At 50.2% G+C, this 17,822-nt stretch overlaps 6 protein-coding genes across 6 annotated transcripts; 5 read left to right on the top strand and 1 right to left on the bottom strand.

The window, feature by feature from the left end:
- Positions 1-284: 284 nt before the first annotated feature.
- Positions 285-3,715, top strand: N7518_008879 (putative DUF814 domain protein; the record flags this gene model as incomplete). Its single annotated transcript, XM_057189806.1, has 4 exons — positions 285-317; positions 365-433; positions 498-2,077; positions 2,128-3,715. The coding sequence occupies 4 exons, from the start codon at positions 285-287 to the stop codon at positions 3,713-3,715; spliced, it is 3,270 nt and encodes a 1,089-aa protein (XP_057041509.1).
- Positions 3,716-4,288: 573 nt separating this feature from the next.
- N7518_008878 (L-threonylcarbamoyladenylate synthase) lies at positions 4,289-5,590 on the top strand (the record flags this gene model as incomplete). The annotated part of the gene is made up of 1 exon (XM_057189805.1): positions 4,289-5,590. One exon carries the CDS (start codon positions 4,289-4,291, stop codon positions 5,588-5,590), a length of 1,302 nt encoding a protein of 433 aa, XP_057041508.1.
- Positions 5,591-6,008: 418 nt separating this feature from the next.
- Positions 6,009-7,076, top strand: aah1 (adenosine deaminase; the record flags this gene model as incomplete). The annotated part of the gene is made up of 1 exon (XM_057189804.1): positions 6,009-7,076. The coding sequence occupies one exon, from the start codon at positions 6,009-6,011 to the stop codon at positions 7,074-7,076; it is 1,068 nt and encodes a 355-aa protein (XP_057041507.1).
- A 509-nt stretch (positions 7,077-7,585) lies between these two features.
- On the top strand, positions 7,586-7,927 carry N7518_008876 (uncharacterized protein; the record flags this gene model as incomplete). Its single annotated transcript, XM_057189803.1, has 1 exon — positions 7,586-7,927. One exon carries the CDS (start codon positions 7,586-7,588, stop codon positions 7,925-7,927), a length of 342 nt encoding a protein of 113 aa, XP_057041506.1.
- Positions 7,928-8,263: 336 nt separating this feature from the next.
- On the top strand, positions 8,264-9,225 carry N7518_008875 (complex I 24 kDa subunit family protein; the record flags this gene model as incomplete). The annotated part of the gene is made up of 3 exons (XM_057189802.1): positions 8,264-8,383; positions 8,484-8,774; positions 8,830-9,225. The coding sequence occupies 3 exons, from the start codon at positions 8,264-8,266 to the stop codon at positions 9,223-9,225; spliced, it is 807 nt and encodes a 268-aa protein (XP_057041505.1).
- Positions 9,226-10,108: 883 nt separating this feature from the next.
- N7518_008874 (putative SNF2 family helicase) lies at positions 10,109-16,799 on the bottom strand (the record flags this gene model as incomplete). The annotated part of the gene is made up of 5 exons (XM_057189801.1): positions 10,109-10,397; positions 10,467-15,170; positions 15,226-15,981; positions 16,040-16,178; positions 16,490-16,799. The coding sequence occupies 5 exons, from the start codon at positions 16,797-16,799 to the stop codon at positions 10,109-10,111; spliced, it is 6,198 nt and encodes a 2,065-aa protein (XP_057041504.1).
- Between the last annotated feature and the right edge of the window lie 1,023 nt (positions 16,800-17,822).

Raw genomic sequence — 17,822 nt, 5'->3', positions numbered from 1 at the left:
TTGACCAAATACGTAGAGCTATCCAATCTCCTATATTTCTCTTATTATACGCTATTTTCCCTTGATATATATTTTGTACACTGAGAAATATAAGTCCAACTCAGAGGTACAAGTTTACAAATTTACGCGGTATTCGGGATCTACATACCTATCACAGGTGAGTGGGGTAGATGTCCAGTTTTCTGCCAGGCAGTATTAACTCGCATGGTCGCAAAGCTAGTCCACGGGTTCCAGCCCCGCATACGTCACCCTCAAAAATCCTTTTTCTCTTCACAAACACAGCTATGAAGCAGAGATTCTCATCTTTAGACGTCAAGGTATCTTCAAATATGTGTCGAAGAAGATATCACACTAACAACCCCAGGTCATCACCCAGGAATTGGCGTCGGAGTGTGTCAACCTCCGAGTGTCCAACATCTACGACCTGTCCTCGGTACGCTCAATTCTTTTCTCTATTACTATGGAAGGACGGCGAACTGATTATTTATTCCTATTAGCGTATATTTCTTTTCAAACTCGCCAAGCCGGACCATCGACGCCAACTCATCATTGACTCCGGTTTTCGTACTCATGTCACCCAATATTCGCGGACCGCGGCATCCACACCATCGCCCTTTGTGACCCGTCTCCGAAAGTACCTGAAGTCTCGTCGGATTACAGGCATCACCCAAATCGGAACTGATCGCATCATCGACTTCTCTTTTAGCGATGGCGCATACCATATCTTCCTTGAATTCTTCGCCGGCGGTAACATTATCTTGACGGACCGCGAATACAACATTATTGCTTTCTTTCGCCAAGTTGCCGCCGGTGTTGGTCAGGAAGAGATAAAGGCCGGACTCAAGTACACTGTATCTAATAAACAGAACTATGATGGGGTTCCAGACATCACAGCGAATCGGGTTTTGCAAACACTGGAAAAGGCACAGGGGCTTTCTGCCCAAGAGGAAAATGCACCAAAAAAGTTCAAGAAAAAGGGAACGGATGTTTTGCGCAAGGCATTGTCGCAAGGCTTTCCTGAATACCCTCCCTTGCTTCTAGACCACGTCTTTGCGATCAAGGAATTCGATACTACAACGCCACTGGATCAAGTCTTGGGGAGCCCAGATCTGTTGCAGACCGTGAAAGAAGTGCTAGAGGAAGCGCAGCGAATTTCTAACAGCTTTGATTCTGGTGGCAGCCATCCAGGCTACATTGTTGCGAAAGAAGACACGCGACCCATCCCGGAAGGAGAGACATCGTCAAAGGCCCCGGGTCTGCTCTACGAAGACTTCCACCCTTTTAAACCTCGACAGTTTGAAAACAAACCAGGAATAAAGATCTTGGAGTTCGAGCGCTTCAATGCCACAGTCGACGAGTATTTTTCATCCCTTGAATCTCAGCGTCTCGAGTCACGATTGACAGAGCGCGAGGAAGCAGCCAAGAAGAAGCTCGAATCCGTGCGATCAGAACACAAGAAGCGGATTGATGAGCTCAAGACCGTGCAAGAACTTCACATCCGTAAAGCGGATGCTATTCAGGACAATGTTTACCGAGTCCAGGAGGCAATGGATGCTGTCAATGGGCTCGTGGCTCAGGGAATGGACTGGGGTGAAATTGCGCGCCTGATCGAGATGGAACAAGATCGCGGCAATCCAGTGGCGCAAACTATTAAGTTGCCCCTCAAACTGTACGAAAACACGATCACTCTACTTCTTGGAGAGGCCGGTGACGATGAGGATGAAGACGAGGAGTTTTCTAGCAGCGATGAATCAGACTCCGACTCAGATAACGAAGCAGAACAAGAGACAGGTCGTGCGGAACGAGAGTCAAATCTATTGACCATTGACATTGACCTTAGTCTGAGCCCATGGGCGAACGCATCGCAGTACTATGACCAGAAGAAGCAAGCCTCGGAGAAGGAGCAAAGGACAACGCAGTCGTCTACGAAGGCACTGAAGAGTCATGAGAAGAAGGTGACGACCGACCTGAAGCGAGGCTTGAAGAAAGAAAAGCAAGTTCTTCGACAGGCTCGGACGCCATTCTGGTTCGAGAAATTTATCTTTTTCATCTCTTCGGAGGGTTACTTGGTCATAGGGTATGTGGCTCTATTCAACACTGTTTTATGAAATCTACTAATCCTAGTAGTGCACGTGATGCTATGCAGAGCGAATTGATCTACCGTCGTTACTTGTCTAAGGGCGATATATTTGTGCACGCTGACCTCGAAGGCGCGACGCCAATCGTGGTGAAGAACCGAGCGGGCAGTGCAGACGCACCAATCTCTCCAAGCACACTATCTCAAGCCGGCAACCTTTGCGTTGCTACTTCCACTGCTTGGGATTCTAAGGCTGTCATGTCTGCTTGGTGGGCGCATGCTCATCAGGTATCGAAAATCGCCGAGAATGGCAGCGGAATCATGCCCACGGGTGTTTTTCAAATCAAGGGAGAGAAGAACTTCTTGGCCCCATCGCAGCTGGTACTTGGATTTGGTATTATGTTTCAAGTCAGCCAGGAAAGCGTTCGGAACCATAAGCAGCGATTTGACACACCTGACATTCCAAACGCCGCTATAACTCCTGCGGATGAGACGGAGGCTTCTGAGCCGAAGGAAACTGTGGAGCCAGAAGCCTCGGGGCAGACAGAGGCCACCGAAGAAGCTACCGAAGACGCAGAGAAGGAAGATGCGGAATCTGAAGAGGAAGACGAAGATGAGAAAGCCGCTACTAGAAACCCTCTCCAACGAGGCAATTCCGAGCTCTCGGTCTCTCAGCCAACTCAAGAATTGGAGTCTGAGTCTGAGCCGGAAGAAGAACCGAAGGATGAGCTGGAAAAAGAAGTCGGAGAAGATCAGGGAGAAGAAGCTACACCAGCAGGAGGTCAAAATTCTGTGCCCGAGCAAAGTGAAGAACGGAATTTGAACACTCGAGAACAACGTGCCTCGGGACAAGGCAAGCCTCTTGACCAGGAACAACCTGCACCACGCATCGCCCCCACTCGCGGTAAGCGAGCGAAGGACAAGCGCGCTGCTGCCAAGTATGCTCATCAAGACGATGATGAGCGAGAACTTGCTCTTCGGTTGGTGGGTGCCAATAAGGGCAAAGCTGCAAAGGCGGCCAAGGCGGCTGAAGCTAAGGAACAGCGTGAACGAGAGGCTGAGGCGCAGAGGCAACGACGACGGGCCCAGCATGAGCGTGCTGCCGAAGCCGAGCGCAAACGCCAAGCCCAGTTTACAGAAAATGGAACGGACGATTACAACGAGGAGACAGCTGCCGCCGAGGCTGCGGATCTCACTTGGATTCCAGCATTGGTGGGTACACCAACTATAGATGACGAAATCATTGCTGCTATTCCTGTATGTGCCCCGTGGGCTGCCCTTGGACGCTACAAATACAAAGTCAAGCTACAGCCGGGCTCCGTGAAAAAGGGGAAGGCCGTCAAGGAGATCATTGGTCGGTGGGTGTCCGAGACTACCACCGGGAAGGTCAAGAAGGAGCATGCCGAAGATGTCGGGATCTCTCGTGTCGATGCTGAGCGTCTTCGGGAACGGGAAGGAGAGCTCATAAAGGGCTGGAAGGATACAGAGATTATCAACACTATGGTTGTGGGCAAGGTGCGCATCATGACTGCAGGAGCTGGAAGCGGCGGCGGTGGTGATAAGGGCAAGGGCAAAGGTGGAAAGGGTGGAGGTGGAGGTGGAGGTGGCAGAGGAGGTGGTAAGGGCAAGAAGAAATGATTGGGTCTTGTGTATGCATTAGGAGCACATATATTAGAGCATTGTATTCAATTCAACCAGGATATACGAGATATCCTCATTGGTGTTGAGCCGATGTATAGTTATCAAGCCTGGTCTCTTTATGACCGCTGATCTGCCACAACCCCGCTTCGACTCGTTCATATATACTTATTTCAACCTCATATACTCATTTATAACTCCCATGCCATATGTATTGCCAATAATATCATTGGCGACGTGACGATGCCCCGTGTTCCTGATCCGCTGAGTCATCCGACGTCATGACCCGAAGCGATTTTCTTGCGATCTTCCGGCTCTCATCGCTTCTGACAAGATTGTGCAAGAATGACAGCCGACCGCGTACGCTGAGACGACCTCTCATTCTACTTTCAATAGAAGAAAGTTTGGCCCACGCAACTAGAGCCAGGCCTCTTCAGGCATCATTTCGTCCCTGATCTGGTAGTGTGTGTGCCTGAATGGTGCGTCATTGAGGTCTTCTCAAACACCACGTTGCTTTCCACTCGTGCTTTTGCCGGCCACTGTCAGCGCAGTTGTGCCAGATTCTTGACCAGTATGTCTATACAAACGCGGGTTGTCCCCGTCCAACGGCTCAGCCAAGGGCCTGGCGATTTATCTCTGGCGGAATGGTGGGAGAAGGAGCGCAGCCAAAAAACGCCTGAGTCCCAGGCCATCGAAGAAGCTGCCAAACTTCTCCGGTCTAGTGACATCCCCGTTGCCTTTCCTACCGAAACTGTATATGGCCTAGGAGCCGATGCCACGCGCAGTTCTTCTGTCCAGGGAATCTACCGAGCCAAACAGCGGCCCTCGGACAACCCGTTGATCGTTCATGTCGACTCACTGGACATGCTTGAGCGTCTGCTTAATCCTACCTCCCAAGGCAGCCCTAAATCAACCAGAATGCTGCCAATGGCCCTCCCTTCAATCTACAAGCCTCTGATCGACAGATTCTGGCCCGGCGCACTGACCATCATTTTACCTAACCCATCCGGGTCCATATTGGCGCCAGAGGTCACCTCCAACCTGACCACATTCGGCGTCCGCATGCCCTCTTCTCCACTGGCGCGTCTACTCATTCACGTAACAGATCGCCCCCTCGCCGCGCCATCTGCCAATGCGTCCACCAAACCATCCCCCACAACCGCGCAGCACGTATACCACGATCTCAAAGACCGCATTGAGATGATTCTCGATGGAGGAGCATCCGGCGTTGGTGTTGAAAGCACCGTGGTGGACGGGTTATGCGACCCACCGGCGATTCTGCGCCCCGGCGGCGTCGGCATCGATGAAATCCGGAAATGCGAAGGGTGGGAAAATGTAGCACTCGGCTACAAAGACGGCACGCTAGACGTGAAAGATGTTCCACGCGCACCGGGCATGAAGTACCGCCACTACTCGCCAAAAGCACGAGTTGTACTCTTCGATTCGACATCCAACCCAGTCGGAGTGATGAAGCATGTCCAAAAGGACTTGAAAGACACAGCCATTGGCGCACACAAAATTGGTATTATCCGCACGCGGAATTGGCAGCTCGGCTTGGGGCTCGCTTCAGAAGATGACATCGCCAGTACCATGACCCCCGTGTCTTCTGCCATTGAGAACATTGTCAGTGTCCCGATCCAAATCCCCGTGCTGGAGAATGGAAAACCCAGTAGCCGTACGAAGATAGCATACGATTACCATCTTGGCTCAGATGCGGTCTCCATCGCGCATGGTCTCTTTGCCGCCCTGCGCGCGTTGGACGAGCTTAATGTCGATGTCATCTATGTGGAAGGCGTGTCAGACTGCGAGGGTGATCTGGCCGCTGCTGTCATGAACAGGCTACGGAAGGCTGCTGGTGCTGAAATGCGGGTTTAGCCCTGGAGATGGAGTCCGGGTTTTTCTTTTCAGGGTTTAGATAGAGGTTTGAAAAGTGTGAATATTAGATTTCAAATATATTTTAACATACAATATTAAATATCATTCACGTTTCATTGCACATGTATAGAGGATTATGATTGGAACCTCTTGGACTTACCCATTTGGTAGACATCTGGGTCCTCTTGATCTTCATATGACGTGAATTTCGGAGACCTCCGGGGCAAAAGCTTATCAATAGACTTAATTTTGGGATTAGAAAGTGATAGAAGACAGCTGTGTCACGAAAATGAAGAACCATGATAACCTGAGACACCAGCGGGGGAGAAAGCAAACTCGTCCGGCGCTTATACCTCGTCCCACATTGACCTAGAAAATCCTCAAATCCAAGGAACCTTACTCACTGCAACCCGCAACAATGTGTCAATCTCCTCTGCACGAGTTCCTCAAAGGCCTCCCTAAATGTGAGCACCACGTCCATTTGGAGGGCACCCTTGAGCCAGAACTCATCTTCGAGCTCGCGGCGCGCAATGGTATCGCCTTGCCGACCGACCCAGTCTATACCTCGGTTGAGACACTCAAGAAACGCTATGAGCACTTCAGTAACCTGGACGACTTCCTACACTTCTACTTCGAAGGCATGGCCGTCCTCCGCAAGGAAGAAGACTTCGCCGACCTAGCGTGGGCATACTTCCAAAAGGCGCACGCAGACGGCGTCCACCACGCAGAGGTCTTTTTCGACCCGCAGGTACACGAAAGCCGCGGTGTACCATACGACACAATCGTCACAGGCTTCTCGAAGGGGTGCAAGCGCGCCGAGACCGAGCTCGGCCTAAGCACAGGATTAATCCTTTGTTTCGTGCGGCATCTCCCCGTCTCGTCAGCCGAGAAAGTCTACGAGGAGTTCCTGGCTCACAAGGACTTTGAGTCTGGCATTGTGAGTGGACTCGGTTGGTCTTCTTCAGAAGTCGGCCCGCCGAAAGACATGTTCCGCGAGATCTATGGGTCAGCCGCACAGAAAAATATCCCGCTCACGGCGCATGCCGGCGAGGAAGGTGATCCGACTTATATCAGCACGGCGCTTGAGCTTGGTGCCCAGCGTATTGATCACGGTATCCGGCTGGTTGAAGACGAAGAGTTGATGCGGCGTGTTGCGCGTGAGAGTATCTTACTTACCGTCTGCCCATTGTCGAATGTGCGGCTGCGCTGTGTCACTTCTGTGAAGGAGCTGCCTATTCGGCGGTTCTTGGAGGCTGGAGTCAAGTTCTCGATTAACAGCGACGATCCTGCTTATTTTGGTGGTTATATTCTTGATAACTACTGCGCTGTGCAGGAGGCTTTCCACCTGAGTGTGCTCGAGTGGAGGATCATTGCAGAGAATAGTGTCCAGGGGAGCTGGGTTGAGGACTCGCGCAAGGTGGAGATGCTGGCCAGCATCGAGGCGCATGTCGAAAAGTACACATCTTTGCATAATATTGCTGTATAAATTCGGATTGTCGGTGTATTGGTTTCTGTTTGAGTTGTTGGCTGTGGTGGGCGTGAGCGTGGGCGGTGCATCTGATACCCTGTGTTTCAACACTCTTTATACTATTTTTCAACTGAAGTATATAATAACCAGGCGAATAGCAAGTTAAATATTTATTCTCATTCCCAGCGGAGTACCTTGGAAGACAGTCTAGAGTAATAATCACTGATGCCTTGTAAATCAGGCCCCGCATGGGTCCATATCTGGATAGACGACTCCTCACTTGCACTTGTTGTCTGACCGTCGGCCCTGCACAACAGTATCTCATGCCCCCAAACATCCCCCGTGGTACCTGGAGCCTCACGAGGTCTATTTTACGACCCCTACTACGATCCCAGATACCATATACCCTGCGGCTCGCATCGTGTTTCGCAGGAATCAACCCAGGAACAACCCCGCAGCAAAGCGCACGACTACTTAATATCTTCAAACGAAGCCACAGACAGAGCAATATACACTCAAAACACAAAATGTCCACCTCCACTCCAGACCGCTACAAGCTCGTCTTTTTCGTCCCGACTGCCAACGTGGAGCACTGTAAAGAAGCCATCTTCGCCACAGGTGCAGGGTCATTCCCAGGTGGGAAATACACCAAATGCTGTTTTCAAACTGTTGGCACAGGCCAATTTCTGCCCAATGAGGGCGCAGACCCGGCGGTCGGGGCTGTCGGTGCTTTGGAACGGTGCGAGGAGGTCAGAGTTGAGATTATGTGTCTTGGTCGGGGCGTTATGCTGAATGCAGTCGATGCTTTGATCCTGGTGCATCCATATGAGGAGGTTGCGTATGAGGTTTATAAGATGGAGAACGTCTAGTTGCGGGACTCAAGATGTGGTTGGTGGAACACGGCGCAATAATGTGATGCGACTGGGACGATAGTTATCTAGTTCTGCAATGATCAGTTTCACAAGTATATTTCAAGGAATTTCGAGTCCAATAAAACAGTTCGAGAGTATCGTTGTCTCAAAACATGAGCGTTGTGTTGGCTGTCTTCGAAGAGCAATTGTATGATAACGGATTGGTAAGGCGGTAGTAATCCCTGGATGCTGATTTGCCCAGGGCCCGCCCCGAGTAAAACGCCTCGTCAACTTGACTTCTCCTCCAACCTCCAACCTCATCTCCCCCCAATTGACCCTCACTTATCGCCCGTGATGGCCTCTAAACTCTTCTCCGTCCCGCGGGTCGGCCGCCAGTTGGTTCACCAGCTCCCCAAATCTCAATACAGAGCCTTCTCCGCCGGTTCGCAACGGTTCAGCGAATCCCTTTCGGTGGTGCGTATTCCGTTCCACCCCTCTTATGCTTCAGGCGCCGATTATGCCGCAGGGTTGGGGAATCAAAGACTCATATACTGACTATTGTTGTCTCTAATAGCATCGCAACAAACCCAACAACAACCCGACCCTCCCGTTCAAGTTTTCCGAGCAGAACCTCACACTCGCCGATGAGATCCTCAAACGCTACCCTCCGCAGTACAAGAAGGCTGCTGTCATGCCCCTGCTTGATCTCGGCCAGCGCCAACACGGCTTTACCAGCATCAGCGTCATGAACGAAGTCGCTCGCATGCTCGAGATGCCCCCAATGCGCGTTTACGAGGTTGCGACCTTCTACACCATGTACAATCGCGAGCCTGTTGGCAAGTACTTTGTGCAGATCTGCACCACCGTAAGCACATGAAATCAACACTATTTCCTGCTATTCCTAATTCGCAATCCTCCAGACCCCATGCCAGCTCGGCGGCTGCGGTAGTACCGCCATTGTCAAGGCCATTACCGAACACCTCGGGATCAGCCCCGGCCACACCACCGAGGATGGCCTCTTCACATACATCGAGGTCGAATGCCTGGGCGCTTGCGTCAACGCTCCCATGGTCCAGATTAACGATGACTACTACGAGGATCTGACTCCGGAGTCCATCAAGAACATCCTGACAGCCCTCAAGGACTCTGCCACCGCAACCGGTGCCGCCACTAAGATTCCCACCCCAGGCCCGGTGAGTGGCCGCCATAGCTGTGAGAATAGCGCCGGCTTGACCAACTTGACGGACGTGCCTGTGTGGCACCCAGAGACGATGATGCGCAAGGACAATGCATTGGACGCCGCGCCCAAGCAATAGAAAAGCACAAAGAAGAAGAATTATTAAAAAGAGCTCTTCATTGCCGTGGGTCAATTCCGGATGGGGAGGATATTATAATGGTTGTGCTTTTTTCGAATGGACACGCAAAACCGCCATAGGGCATTGCGGTCACACTACGGTCAACTTGGGGAATGATTAGAGGCCACTGCGCCCTTCGCCCCGAGGCGCCCTGAATCATAATCACTCTTGAGGCGTCCGAATTTTTTTTTCTGTCTACATCATACCATGTACAGTACGTTTGTTCCTGGTTCTTATTGAAGTGATCGGAGCCCGGATGCAGATCAGGCCCAGTCACTGTGGAATATCGGCAGGACCAAATCGCAGATTTTTTTTCCATTTCCTCTTTTACACTAGCTATTGAGCTCGTAGATGGGTGAGTACGTGTGCAAGATATTGTTGGTTCCTGCTAGTTAGTTGTATGAGAATTTATTGCATTGCATGGCATCATATTGAGATATCCACCCTCGACCTCCGCTGGCTGAGTTAGGGCTAATATATAAATCTGTCTTTATCAAAACGCTCAACTCCCTACCGGGCTATACGTTGCTCATGTTTATCTAGCCGCCGAGCTAGTTTATGAAATCATGTTTCATAACATGTGCTCTAATCCACAACATTCTTTCTTGGCAGACGGGGCAATAATTCATAATTCACACAGCAGGTGAGATTTAGATAGACTATCTGTGCACACCATTTTGTTGCACGATTTCATTACTTTTACATGAGATGTATGTATGAAGGAAGCAAACCACCCGTGTCCCTTGTTCACCACGAGTTCTTAACATGGGCAAAAAAAAGCGCCATCATGACAGTCATAGCAACCGGCATAAAATCCAACCGCACAAGTGGCCTCGAGGCCATCCTACTCTGGCATCTCCTCCCCTTCGCATCCGATGTCGTTTGGTAATACTTCTTCTTCGGGAACCAAAACGTGGACACCTTGACGCTCAACGAGTTTGCTTGATTGAGCCTTCTGGAAGATGTTGACTTCGTATGTGTTCTTCACCAGCAAATGATAGACATGGACCTCGCGCTCCTGTCCGAATCGCCGTACACGTCCGATTGCCTGGGTCATGCCCGCCTCAAAGTCATGGTCAGAGGGGGCGAAATATGGCGACAAGAAGATAACGTGGTTTGCGCATTGGAGATTCCTTTAATCGGATCATATTAGTAATGTTTCAAACAAGAATAACGGATAATAGCAGAGAGAAATGACTTACAATCCAGCTGCCATGGAGTTTCCGAGATTCAAGATCAAAGCCTTCGGTCTGGAAGGTGGTTGCGTCATGCCCTTTTTTAGTTTCGGAGCCTCAGTGAACTCCTCGATTCCCTTCAAGTTAGTCTGTGTGACCATGCGGTGGTCGATGTTCACAGCTTTGAGGGCATTCGATACCACAGGTAACAGATGATTGATTTGCACAAAGATGAGGACAAGCTCTTCCTCTGGGACATTGCGGACGATCTCAACTAGCTTGTTGAGCTTGGTGCTCTGGATTTCTTGGTCTTCGCTGACAAGGATTTCACCGGGCACGATCTTGGATTGGACAATTTGGCCGCCGCATCCAATGATAGGGCAGGGTTTGCGTGATCCGGCGGCAATACAATCTTTGCAGAGGACATGACCGCAGGTTTTGAGGACGTTGACGTCTTCTTTTTCTTGCAAGTCGCCATTACATTTTTGACATGGTGGAATTCCAATGGTTTGGATCCTCACTAGATGTTCGTAGAATCGGTATTCCCGGTCAATCTCGAGGACCTGTTTCAAGAGAGAGGTGACATCAGCGGACAAGGCTTTTTCGACAGCGATCCAAACCGAATTGGAAAACGCATCCATGGGTTTTCCATATTCTGTGGCTCTAGGAGGACGCTTTCCGGTCGCTTTGTTGCCAGTCTTCGAATTCTGTATCTTTTGGAATCGCTGTTGGAGCAAATCTTCAATTGGCTGGTGTTGTTCGGCGAGTTTCCACTCACTGTATGAGCGGATGATGTCCTCTAAGAGCTGTTTGAATCTTTTGTTGAGTTCCGCGTCCCCAAAATCAATCTTGGCGACGCCATTCAGGGCCTTTTGCCAGTTGTTGGGATCGGTATTTTTCAATTCGCGATACCAAACAATCGCTGCCTGTCGAGTGATCGAGTCCACTTTAGTCCAGATCTCAGCGGATTTCTTTTTGTCATTCTGCGAGCCTTTTCGGCACTTCTCGAGGTTCCATGGAGGTTGTCCGATTTGACTTGTGACGCAGGACATGATGAGAGCCTCTTGGGGGACCTGGCTCTTGGACAAAATGGTGCTCAAGGGGCCAGGAATCCGTCTCTTATTTTCCTTGACAGCTCGCAACAATGTATCGTACGCTGTCTTTTCAGCAGGCGACTGTTCGGTGACGACAAAGTTTGTCTTCAACGGGATATGTGTGATGCGTGCGATGTTCTGACGCGCAAATCGGTCAAGGAAGTTTTGGGCATGCTCTCGGCGGTTTTGGTACCAGGCGTTGCTGTGGGGGGCCTGGTAATATTGGAATGCCTCAACAGCTGTGTGGTTCTTCCGGATGTTTCGTAGTCTGCTGTTCTGCGTCGGCTTGTCGCAATCGCCATCGTCGTCCACACCAAGGTGCAAGCCAAGGTAACGCGCAACACTCTTAATATCGGCAAATTCACGAAGAGCTGGCGTTCCAGAAAGGATCCATTTAGAGCGTGCCTGCAATGAGAGCAGAGAAGCCTGTCTTTCATCCCCGGCATATGTATATTCGTCGATTACCAAACGGTTGAAGTTGAAAGCGTGAATAAATGCGGCTTTGACAGTGCGCCAGTCGTGTTCGGCAGTCTTATTGATATCAAAATCTTTGCGGTCATCTTTCACGGCAGTTGATTTGGCTCCAAGTCTCTTTCCGTCATCGGTCACTTCGGTCAGGTCTGTCAATGAGTGTTTTTGTCGCTTTCCTCCTGGACCTTCCACTGACTTCCTACTATGCCTCCGCTTGCGCTGGCCCGCTTCGGTAGACTGTCTCGCATCAGATGCGCCAAAGTCCTCGAAACCCGAGTCAGACTCAGAATCCAAATCCCCTTCTTCTCCTACATTGCATTCGTCACGACTATTATTAGCATCAGCAAATGCCTGGCCACGCAGGCGTCGAGAGGGCACGTAAGTAAAGTCGGCCTGTGTTTCTTGAACTTGGCGACGCCTGGCTTCCAATTGCTGGAGTATTGCCTCAGACCCTTGTGTTTTCAATATGTCAACAAACTCCCGTAAGGAAGCACGGGCGTTGTGAAACCAGCTATCGAAATTTCGACCTGTTCCTCCTCTAGATTTTGCGGGAGCTTGGGGTGTTCCGGTAAATTGTTGAAGTCGACTGTAGTATGCATCGTTCGCCAGAATACTCCATGACAAAATCACGATATCTGCATCTTCGACTTCCCGAATGGTGATCTTGCTGATCGAGGATATTGCCAAAACTTTGTATTTTCCTCCAAGGAACTTCTTGGTTTCCGAAACCCACTGCTTGAAGACGTTGCTGGGCACGATGATCAGTGTTGCTTTGGTTGAAATCAGCCCGTTCTCTTCAGGGGGTTTGCAGTCGCTTTCATACTGCGCGTCAATAAGACCAAGAATAACAGCCGTCTTACCGTATCCGACTTCGTCGGCTAGCACGCCACCGCGAACAACATTTGGCATTGTCGCTTTGACTTCGGCACGCCAAGGCATTAAGGGGAGGATGGATTCTTCAACTTCCTCTTCCATGAATGGTTCCATCTCTTTTGCTTCTTGTGCAATCATCCAGCTCAGTGATCGAAGCTGTTCATCACGAAGCTTGAATTTGAAATTGGGAGGTTGTGGCGAAAGACTATCGTTGTCGTTGCTCCTCAAAGTAAAAATGCCAGGGGTTTCTTGACTCATGTCGTACGCATGAGGGAGAAGTCGCCAGAAAGATGTTACTCCCTCACGGCTTGCGGTACCAAACAATTTACCATGTGCCTGATGGGTCAAAGCTTGCACATTGAGAGTGAAACGCAGTTCAGCATCTCCATGTTCGTTGATTCGTCTGAAGACCAAAAATGGCGAGGGTCGGTTTTTGATGGCACGCTCGTAGACGGCAGCGTCCTGGGGATTCTCGTATGGGATGATTCGATCTCTGTTGTCCCGGCCCCAAAGGATACTAGGGGTGGGTGGGTTGCAGGTGTTGCAATTGCCATTTGCATGATGTTTGAGGTCTGAACAGTCTGGGAGGATGATTTCGTTCCAGTCTTCAAAGTCGGACCACGCAGCAATCTTCGGGAACAACCAGGCGAGACCTTTCAATTCTCTCATAGAGACCTCTGGATTCCAGGCTTGCCAATCGGAATTTGCGTCAGGTAGGTTGAGAATCGATGTCGTTGCTGACAGCGAGGTGAGAGTAATACAAGCATCATGACAGTTCTGCTTTTCAATCGAGACTTGGATTCCTTGTTGCAATGTGTGGAGGGTAATCTGCTCGGCAGGACATTGGTTCAGATGTGCCTTGGGGGCCTTGGCCCATCGACGACAGAAAGCTTTCACATCTTGCGAATCCATGGTGACATTCAATGATGTCCAATTTGAAGATAACTCGGCGATCGTCATTCTCACATCATATCCAGGAAGGCGGTCGTGTTCAAGAGCGAATACACAGGCATCTTCGTCTGCTGGTCCAATCTTTGCTGGGTCAAGGAATAGGAAAATTCGGGGTGCATGGGCGGTAGCTTTTCTTCTGTACAATGCACCAAGGGCTGTTCCACAATCAGGGAGGAATTGGTACATTCCTCGGACGTCGAAATCCAGAGCTGCGACGTTTTGATCTGATCCTTCAACGAAAATACTGTCCCAGACTTTTCCATCAACAAATTTAGCGGCTTTAATACCACACTCCGATTGGAATGATCGAACTTGGTGTCCTCTGCCAGAAATCTGAAGTAAAATTGGGGTGCTAATGGGTGAGCAAATTTCCCATGTACCCTCGACAAGCGACCCAGAAGTTGGACTCATTCTGGCAATTGGCTTGGCTAGCACTTCCCGGATGACGCTTCTCCTACTCGCGGACTTGGGGGGCTTCGCGTACAACAGCCACTGGAAGGAGTCCGGACCGATATCAAGGTACAAGCTGGAATGCGTGCCGTCATAAACCACTCGCCATTTTCTTCCTCGCTTAATCTCAAAAAATCGAAAGACATCGTGCACAGCCGCCTTGACGCACATAATGAAGTCGGGCCAAAACTGGGGGAGGTTGGTGATGTGGTAAAGGGATCTAAACATCTCAAAACCCAAGTCGGACAGATCAGACAGCATAAGCTTCATCGGAACAAGCGCCTTCAAATTCGCTATGAATTCAGACGGCTTTTGTCGAGAAAGTAGGGAAACATGTAGATATGAATGCGTGGGGTTTCCACGACAGGATTTGCAAGCGGTATGTCCGCACAGTGTGCAACTATAAATTGAATCTTGGACCCGAGTCTGTCTCTCGCAGGAGCAGCACAGAACGCTGCTCGCTGCCTTGACTTTGAGAACAGCATGGTCGATAAGAGGTGTTTGGACGATTTGGAGGTTACTTCTCACAAGGCTATGGGCCTCGCTGGGCACGAGAAGGGACTTGGCCTCCGCCTCACCAGAGTTTGTTGAACATTCCTCACCGTCGTCAAGAATCTCATGCACGGCTATCAGACCAGCCAGCATGATTGCACACACTACCGTACTCGTCATTGCATTTCCTGCCATATCCATCAAATCGGCTTGGGTTTCTCTCGTGAGTAACATTCGATCGAGGGGCAGTCCTTGCAACGAAAGAGCCTCCGTGCCAGATACGGGGCCCCCGCGGGTTGTCACAAATGGCATGCCCTTTGGCGTCAGACACCCCGCGATCCCAGAAGCGGCAAGGCTGTCATTCCCTCGATCGACGCCCTGAGATAAGTCGATCCAACGCCTATGAAGTGAATTGTTAGTATAATATTCCTGAAGTGAAGATTGAGTAAACTTACTCCTTGAAGTTCATGTCATAATCTTGAAGCATCTTCTTCAGGAAATTCATATCCACGGTCTCCCACACTCTCTCCGACTGTGTCTTCCAGAAACGATTCCAATAGAAGTCCGGTGTCTTCAGTTCATTGATCCCGGGAAGGGATCGAGTGATTGGCCTCTCGCTACCTAGTTCCAGTTCGTCACGGTGCCGTTGGTGACGAATCTGGTACTGATCCCAGCTGGTTTCGCTTCGGGACTCAAGGCGGGCTCTCATCTCGATGAGCTCGAGTCGGCGATCGTCATCACTCAGCAAGAACAACCCCACCGGTGCACTCGCTGGCCGTTTGAAACGATCAGCAAGCTCACGAACGCGTTGAGTGACAATTTCAATGCCACTTTGATCCATGGTGTCTCCAAGTAGGCCCGCTGCTTCCAAGCGGTGCTTGTCAATAACCACCATGTACCCGCGCTCGCGTGTCTGCGGGATGTAGTAATGCTTCGTGTCGACATTGACACAAACGGACATGTACCCGAGCTCCTCCCACTTCCCCTTCATCTGCTCCCAGGGCGCATTCCGGACATTCTCCTGAACGATCATGCGGGGTCGATATCTCTTCGCGTACCGCAAGAGACCGTCGAACGTAGCTCCCGACTCGCCGCCTTGCTGCAGCGTCTTCTGGCGGTTGTTCAACGGAGAGAAGTCGACACAGGCAGTTCCAGCAACTAATATGTCGAGGTTACCGGGAATTGCTTCTAATGACCCGTAGGCGGTCCGCCTTGAAAATCAAAGTCAGTATGAGAGTCATGTCAGAGGAAGATGGATGGGGTACTTACGCCTCGTCTCCTCCAAGTTCGGTGATGTCCCGAAATAGGAGAGGGGGGCAGAAGTTCCGCTCAATGTACGATTGCTTGAATGGAACAATCTCACAGCTGAAAGCGTGCAAGATCCGAAGTTGCTGGGCCTCCGGCAAACCTATCAAGGTAAAATTAGCAATTGCTCCATGGTCATATTCCAAGAAGCACCACGCAGAGAGTGAGAGAGGTCAGACGGAGTCACTGGAATGAGATGGAAATCAATGCCAGGCAAAGCGATCATGTCATGGAAGTCAGGGCGAGGTTAAGGCAAAGTTAGGGCAAGGAAGGAAACATGTGACTTAGAAGTCGGGACAATACCTCAACCATGGAACCAGCTACAACATGAACCTCAACACGAAGACAACAAACGACCGACTGGGGGAAATGGGAAAGAAAAGAAAAACGAGATGCTGCACTGCCTGCACTTACCCGTCTGTATCAATTCCAGGGCTAGAAGCGGGGCTTCGGTTCCTGAGCACATTGTCGCCACTCGAAGTGGTCGACTGCCGAGCCGAATGAGGACTTGCTCGAATCCAATTTCCATGGCCTTTGATGCCATGTCAGCAAAAATTTCTCTCAGCGTATGCAGAGGGGGGAGGTTATTGGCTAGATACCGACCCGAAGGGATCATGCGTCCCCGCCGCAGCTCAGGAATCTCATCGGCCCCGGCACTAGGCTCCTGATTATCCATTGCCAAACCATCCCCCGACTGCTGCTGAGAAATTCCCTTCGACACCATGATGTGCGTTGTAGGGGCTGAGAACTTTGAGGTGGTCGGGATATCAGATAATACTGGCAAACCAGACAAGAAGAAACACGCTGAAAAAAAGCCTGGAAACCGAGACAGTTACAGTAATGGCCTTGGTTACCGGTTCAGGCACGAAGCAAACTGCAAATATGCAAAATGATGGATGGAGCGATGATCGTGTGGAAAGGTGAAAGGGAGACGACTAGAAGAAGAAGAAGAGCCAAAGAGAAAACGAGATAGAAAAACACTGCGCGACGCCGAGACAACGATCGAGCTACCCCCGTTTTATGCGACGGTGAGCTCTACCCACGACCGCACCAGGGATTCCGGTAGCTCTCGCTCGACTCAGCACGACAGCATGTGACGGCGACCTGGATCAACCTACGCTGAGAGGTACACCTGCGCTGAGATATACTACTGCAAGACAACAACCAAGCCATGCTCGAACTAATTAGGTAACTGCATGTGACGGCGACTCATCTCCATGCGGAGTTAGAGAGACGCTGGCACTGACGAATACATCTATTCCACCTAGGCAGTACTCTCAATGGTTGTGTGAGGGTAGCCTTTGCACGCCATTTATCATTGGCCTGTTCTGTACTATCAGAATATCAACCGCCATTAAACTAATGTTACCGCAATCCAAATGGTTTAGTAATTGATATGGAGATCAAGCCCCAATCAAAGACTAAAGCTAAAAAGTGAACTATTGCTGTCTTTACTGAGTTCATGTACTATGCCGATAACTACATGCTTCTTGTGGATATAATGAGAACGGTCTAGACGTTATTAACGGACATTATTTTTAAAGCAGAAGCCAATGTATCTCTTGGTGGAAGCTATAATATATAGACCGACAAGCAAGAGCTTCAAATAACAGTACATAGGTACCATCACTTGTCGGCCAACTTTCTGCTTTCTTAGGACGAGATATGCTAGTTTCCTATTGTGTCCCTTCTTTGAAGTATCTTAAGTGACACAGAATGAGCCTATGGTATAGGCAATGGAGATGTT

This window comes from Penicillium psychrosexuale (genome assembly GCF_028828465.1).
Source record: "Penicillium psychrosexuale strain IBT 29551 chromosome Unknown utg000004l, whole genome shotgun sequence".
NCBI lineage: Eukaryota > Fungi > Ascomycota > Eurotiomycetes > Eurotiales > Aspergillaceae > Penicillium > Penicillium psychrosexuale.
Note: the sequence above shows the minus strand (reverse complement) of the source record. Positions and strands in the feature narration are given on the sequence as shown.